This window comes from Odontesthes bonariensis, chromosome 15 (assembly GCF_027942865.1).
Source record: "Odontesthes bonariensis isolate fOdoBon6 chromosome 15, fOdoBon6.hap1, whole genome shotgun sequence".
NCBI classification, from domain to species: Eukaryota; Metazoa; Chordata; class Actinopteri; order Atheriniformes; family Atherinopsidae; genus Odontesthes; species Odontesthes bonariensis.
In genome coordinates, this window is record NC_134520.1 from 27,924,155 (window position 1) to 27,931,100 (window position 6,946).

The window sequence follows — 6,946 nt, forward strand, 5'->3', positions numbered from 1 at the left end:
TGTTTTTGTAGGTATTGAATTGGGAAACTGACCTTAAAAGGTGCATGGATGTCTCCTTCAAAAATCACTCTAAACGCTTTTTGATATAGTGAGAGGGTAAATATTTCACTTCGCTCTAATTCATTGATGCATTGCTAAATTATAGGAAATAAAGGCAGAAATAAATAAGAATCCACTTCAGAGCATGAAGCTCTTCTATTTCTAGTTATTCTTTTTTGGGATATCACTAGTTTCAAAATTGGTAATCTGTAATATACAGAGAATAATATCACACACATAAATGGTTAATTTGAGAAATAGCTTCAACAATAATAGCTCAATTGTGAGAGTGAATTCAATCAGTAGAAATGCCACCGTGACACCGGAGAGGACTTCTTCACCATCAGCACCTTCTTCGGTGTCTGAGAGTGAACTGAGGCACAGAGAGAAGTCGTTTCTCTTTCCCATGGGGATCAGATAAATATAGCGCCTGAAACCCTTCTCGCACACTCTCACACACACTCGCCATTTGCTGTTTGTGTAAAAGTGATTAGCCAGACACAACTGCGAAACTGTTACCTTTATAGTAGCCAAGCCGCAGAATATCCTGTGCAAGGATACAGCAGTAATGTGAGGGCAAATTAAACCGCGATCTCCATGCAGCCAAGGATCATTAGCGAGGGAAAATGGGCAAAAAATATAGATACACATATAAATATATCTGTTTATATGTATGCATTTTTTATATCAACTTCTGGAATGCAATGCTAATAAGGGGAATGTTTTGTGGGAAAAAGCGTGAATTTGCATCAAATCTCCGGACATCGTATCCGGTTTGTGACAGACTTTTCAAATTACATTGTTCTTCAATCAAATTCCCCGTTTGAATATTGATTTACACCTGCAGTAACCATTGTCTTAACCGTGTTAAAATTTCAGCCTTTAAATTGCTGTACAGGTAAATACATATAGGCCTATATATATTTTTTTAATTTAAAAAAGGTTTGGGGAGAGAGAGCTGTAAAACCCAATAACATCTATTTATCTGCGTTCCTCCTTGGCAGAAACAACAATAGTAATTCAACGAGATTTCTTTCAAATAACTTTAAAATAAGAAAATAAAATGTTTTAAAAATATGTAGGCTTTTCAAATTCGATTATAGTAAAATTCGGACATTTATTATTTTAAAGTAAGACAATTCAGTGTGGTAGATATAGAGCTATAAACAATTTGGCTGTCAAAGTTAGATTTAGTGTTCTTTTGTTTTTAAAAATGTATAATTGTATGAAAAATCTCAAGCATTTACACACAATCAACTCTGGCAGCAAGCAATTTCTGAATGTTAATGATAAAAAACGTTTTATTTTTTTATTTTTATTTACAAATAAATTCAGTTTACAACACAATATTGCTACATAGAATTACATATATGTGTATGTTTTTAGAGCTTTTCGTGTCTTGTATGAAAAGGGGGCCAGATTGTGTCCAGTTGAGCCTCCAATAGAAAAACAAAAAGAAAAGAAAGAAAATATCAAATAAAAATAATATCACAGATCTCATAGGAACAAAAGAAGAGAGACAGTTAAAAGTCAAACATGTCAAATCATTCTCTTTTTACAAATATTTACAAATGTTACCTGTACAGAAATATTGTCCTTTTCTTTTTTTTTTTCTCTGTATTTCAACAGTTTAGACATGGCCTTACAGTCCAGTGCTGTCTATTGGTTTGTGCTCCTCACGCTTCCCAGTGATAAAGTTTCTGTATAATAAAAAATAAGAGTTTATTATCTTCTGATTCTAAGTCACTGTGACGGCCATTTGGACAACGCCGCCGCCGTGGCGGAAGGTAAAACGTGTCCAGAAATAATATTTGAAGGTACACTGAGGATGGGAGCGATAGCGGCTGAGGTCCGGGTCAGAGAGAGTGACTGTGCGCTCAGCAGGGCCGACTGAACTGTCACAGGAGGCCGCAGGAAAGCCTGAGCGGCTCCCGGTGAGGACGAGGAAGCACTGGAGACGCCGATTATGTTCTCTATACTGAAAGATGGTCTGTTTGACGGCTCTGATTTGATCATGGACGCCGTGCTCAGACTGTTGAGCTGAAGTTGAAGGCTCGGGCTGAGCTGGGAGTTGAAAGCTTTTCTGTTCAGCTCCGCCGACGGCAGGAGAGGGACACCCGGGGGCAGCATGTGACCCACAGGAGGGATGTATGGGTACTGCAAAGCCGCTGGATGGGAATAAGCAGCTGGATGGATCCCGTAATGTCTCCCGTACGGGCCTCCGAGGCTGTACGCCCCGAAACTTTGCATCATGAGCGCAGTCTGATCCCTGAGCATGTCCGGCTGTACTCTCTTGAACCTTTTCCTCCTTCTGAGGAAGCTCCCGTTATCGAACATGTCTTCTGAAGCCGGGTCCAAGGTCCAGTAGTTGCCCTTGCCGGGGTTGCCAGGTTCCCGGGGGATTTTTACGAAGCAGTCATTGAGAGACAAGTTGTGGCGGATGGAGTTTTGCCATGCCGGGAACTTCTCCCGGTAATACGGGAAGCGGCTGCTGATGAACTCACAGATCCCACTGAGGGTCAGTTTTTTCTGGGGGCTCTGGAGGATAGCCATTGTGATAAGGGCGATATATGAATAAGGTGGTTTTACCAGGCTGCTTTTGGGCTTCTGGATCCCTCCTCCCGGCGCTGCGCTCTGGTCGTGACCCTCTCCCTTTCCAGTGCCCATCTCTCCCTCCCCTGAGCTTTCACAACACGGACTCCCTCCACCGGACCCCATCTCCTCCTTCTCAACTTCAATTTCGTCTTCCAAGTCATCGTCGCCGGTTTCTCCTCGGAGGTCGTGTAAGATGCCTCCCCCCGGGCTGTCGCAGTCGCTGTCCACCCTCTCCATTCCCTCGTCGTCTCCTTCACCCACCACGTCGATATCCACGTCCTCCGCCGTGAGCACAGTTTGGCCGGACATGTCGCTGGCTCGTTCGCTGCCTCCAGATAGGGTCATCTCACGGCTTACTAAACTTTTATATAAAAAACAACTCTGCCGGAGACAAAACAAGCGGTCAACTGCGTGTGCTGTGGAGGTGAGACCAGCGCGGTCAGTGCGCGCACACAGTGGCTCCGCTGGACGTCTGGTCGTCCTTGTCAAGAGATCAAATGTCTCCCAAAATCTAAAGGTGTTTCAGTCGGCAACCGACCAGTCCTGCCAACGAGATAGTTCAACTTCAACAAATATCTCCCACTCGGTAAATGAGCAGGCCTGAGGAGCGGTGCGTCTTGCCTCGAAGTTGTTTGGAGAAAGCGCGACTTTTGCGCTCCGACGTCCCTTCTCGGCGCTTCTATTTCCTAAACCAGTGATATTTCGGGTGCCAAGTCGAGGTGACACATGCTGCTTTCAAAGGCCGGCGCTTTTAACAGGACTGTCTGATAGATTACTTTTCCCAGTATAAGATATACTATCAGCACTGGACACGTGGTTCGGTGACGACACACGCCCCCTCTCCTCTCCTCCCCTCCACCTTCCTCTCCTCTCGGTTAAACCATGCAAACTGGAGTTGTTTCATGGATTTGTCAACAATGGGACATCAGCAGTGCTGCTTTCCGCTGATTTCTGTGTTCGTCCGTCATAGACCGTTTATCGGTGGCAGAGGGAGGAGGAGGAGGAGGAGAAGGAGGAGGGGAAGAGAAAATTGGCCTGCATGACTGAATGATCTGATGCGCTTTAATGTGGGCGCGTGAAAACAAGCCAAACCTTTAACTTTGCAAATGCGAACCCCTTTGGCAGCGACAGAAAGAAAACGACAGCTAAGTCAACTGAATATCCCTTATAGTGCTTTAATGTGTTTGGACTTTTTGAATTGTGAGATTGTGCATGCGGAGGATTTTTCTGCAGTTTATTATGAATCACAAGCCGTGCATGTTGCTTCGTGCTTCAGAACGTGCAGGAGGGAGAACGTGTTGACTTTGTTTATTTGCCGCTGAGGTGCCTGCCTTGGTATTCCCCTTCTTTTACAGCCCACCGTGTAAAAGCAAGCTGCGAATACAAAACATGAATTGAAGTCTATTTATTCCCGCAGGATTAGCCGAAGGTGGGAAGGATGTGGAGGAGCAGCAGCAGCAGCAGCAGCAGCAGCGGCGATGAATGGAGGGAATAAAGAATTTCTTTAAGAGTTTGGAAGAGGTGCTAACGACCCCAATCATTGCGTGCCTTTGCATTTGAAAAAAGTAGGAAATGCAGGCAGCGGGTGAATGCAAAGAGAGCATTTATTCACCAGCATGAAGGTGAGCGGTGTAGGCTGGGCTCCGAGAGGGGATGTCAGGAGGCTTCCTGCGTTGTGAGAAAAAAAATATTTGGGAGGGCACCAAAATAAGAGAAACCTTTTGTGTTTAAGCTAATGTTCAAAGCCGATATTATTGAGTCCGTTTGCCGGAGTTAAATATTTCCACAACAACTACATTTTCCAATATGACACAGCAGATGTAAAGGAGCGATTGATTTTCAGCGGGAGTCTTTTAGGAGGTTAATGACAATAATGAAAACCATTCAGTTGTTTGTGTCAGCTCTTTATTTGAATCAACGAAAGCGCGAAAATCGATAAGAAATATAGATGTGATGGAATTAATGTCTTATCGTCAGTTAAGTTGCAATTTTCAATACAGATGAAATAATTAATGACGCAGAATATCTGCATCATTACAAAGATTATTTATGTTCATAATTTGCGTTAATTACTTAATTTCACTTCGCAAAATCAGAATAAATCTTATTTAAAAAAAACACCCCCCCAGAAACAACGAATTTTTATGTTTATTTGAGACTTAATAAAAATAAAATCTCACCGGTGCTCTGTTGGTGTATTACAGGTTGGCTGCAACGAACCCGACATTTGATCCTTTAATTGCCTGGCACTGGAAGGAGGCGCTCAGATGTCTTTTCTCCTGCAGTCCGAGATAAAAGTGGGATTAATCAAATGCTATGATTAATAATGCGCGTGTGGGTCAAAGGACGGAAACATGGCTTCCGATTGGACTCGGCTCGTGTTAATCTCTCGGTGACCTGTGTGATCCAAAGGTCCGTCAATACGGACTACTTAGCAGATGAAACCAGGGTCCGCATCAACTTTTATCCTGCTCATCCGAGGCGCGCGCGCGTGTTTAAGGAATTTTTCCTTTGGTTGCTGGTTTTCCCAGGCCACCCATCGAAAATCTGAGTTTTTTCAAGAAGGTTCTTTGTTTGAGCTGCATTTTGCAAACGAAAATGGGTCATTTCATGCACGACAGTAATCCACTAAACTCTTTTACGCATTGGAGAGCTACTCTTAAATACATGGCTCATTAGCCTGCGGCTATTTACCCAAAAAAACATGTTTCCCCCTTTTAAAACAGCAGCAGGATATAGAACGCGATAACTGTATATTTTGTTTTCCTCTTTTCTTATTTATGGAATCAACTGTTTTAATCCTGTCACTCTGGGTGTCTGTGTGTGTGTGTGTTTGTGTGTGTGTGTGTGTGTGTGTGTGAGAGAGAGAGAGTGTGGAGAGAGGAAGCGACAGGTGCAGCCAGCCTCGATTTAAAAAATCCCATAGTTGCAGTGTTGTGTGAAAGGCGGCGTAACTGCTGATATAACCTGACTGCAACAGCACCGAGAGGGGGTTTCAAACACGTCCTTCCTGTGATCTTTTGAAGCCTCATAAATCCGCTTTTATACCTCCGCAGTTTGTTAATGAAATGTACGTTTTAAGCACACATGCACGGCTTAGCACGACAAAACCTTTTAGTATAATAAGCCATCTCGCTCCTGTTTGAAACCATTAGGGGGGGACAGACTGAAGAGATGGCCCAGCAGCAGCAGCAGCAGCAGCAGCTCAGGTGATGGAGAGGAAGCACATATGGTCGTTGGAAAACTCTCACCAAGGTCACCAAACAAATAGTTGTGATCATATTGTTGTGATTCCCTCGTGATCGATTTTTCATGGCTGCATTTCTTTTAACTTTTAACTTCTTTGACATGCAGCTCACCTCTGCGTGGCTGGGGTCAGAGGTCAGGGTCACCTGCAGAAGCTGGAAGAGAGTCAGTGGGATTTGTCCAAATGAAGGAAGGCGGAAAAGATGCTTCAAGTAATGGTGTGAAAGGTTTAATTAGTTACAAGATTCCCCGTTATTTGAATACAAGCATGAAAAACAGAATAACATTAAAACTGGTTAAAGTGTACTTTTTCTGTTGTATGAGGAAGCAAGGCTGAATTAAAATAATTAAAACACATTCTAAGGCCGTTTGTGTGATTTAAAAAAAAGGGGGTAAGAGACAAACATTTGCAGGTTAATGGAAGAGTTGATTTGTAATAATAACAAATAAAATATTTTAACATCCGAGATCAGATAGAGGAGCACAGACATATTTCACTGTCAGTCAAAGGCGCTTTGGGCTACAGTGGTGGATGCTGATTTTGGTGGTGACTTCTTTTGTTCTCTAAAATATTTTTTTTTTTAAAGGAGAGAAAGGTGGCACAGGCCTACTGACACGCACAATTCAAACATGCAACTCTTTATTTTACATTTGAAAACGTAAACTCCCCAAATGCAAACATATAACTGTATAACACTTTATTCAGATTCTACGCTGCAATCAGATGTTTGTTACGCGGGGATTTTAGAGGAGATTTGCTCAATTAATTAGGTGAGAGTGCAGTTGGGGGCAGCAGATATTACACCGATATGATAAATTAATGTATTGTGCGCGTCCGTAATTACGACCATTATGTTAATTATTTTACACCACCAACCTGGTCTTCGGCTTGTCAGATTTAATAAAAAACGAGACTTTCAAGGTGCACAACACCCTCCAGTGTTGTAACACAAAAAGAAACATATGGGATTTTTTTTCCCTTTCTCGTTCGACATGCATTCTGCAGATCCGCGGAAAAGAGAGGAAGGCAGGCAGCTTTTGTCCCCCTCCCACCCCTCTTCTTTTT

The 6,946-nt window shown here is 43.0% G+C and overlaps 1 protein-coding gene and 1 long non-coding RNA gene across 2 annotated transcripts; one reads left to right on the forward strand and one right to left on the reverse strand.

Annotated features, from left to right (window-relative positions):
- Positions 1-1,318: 1,318 nt before the first annotated feature.
- foxd3 (forkhead box D3) lies at positions 1,319-3,422 on the reverse strand. The gene has a single exon (XM_075485810.1). The coding sequence runs from the start codon at positions 2,977-2,979 to the stop codon at positions 1,783-1,785; it is 1,197 nt and encodes a 398-aa protein (XP_075341925.1). The 5' UTR covers positions 2,980-3,422; the 3' UTR covers positions 1,319-1,782.
- A 207-nt stretch (positions 3,423-3,629) lies between these two features.
- LOC142400704 (uncharacterized) lies at positions 3,630-6,539 on the forward strand. Its single transcript, XR_012772959.1, has 3 exons — positions 3,630-5,704; positions 5,790-5,889; positions 5,989-6,539. It is a non-coding gene; the product is annotated as an uncharacterized LOC142400704 (long non-coding RNA).
- The last annotated feature ends 407 nt before the right edge of the window (positions 6,540-6,946 follow it).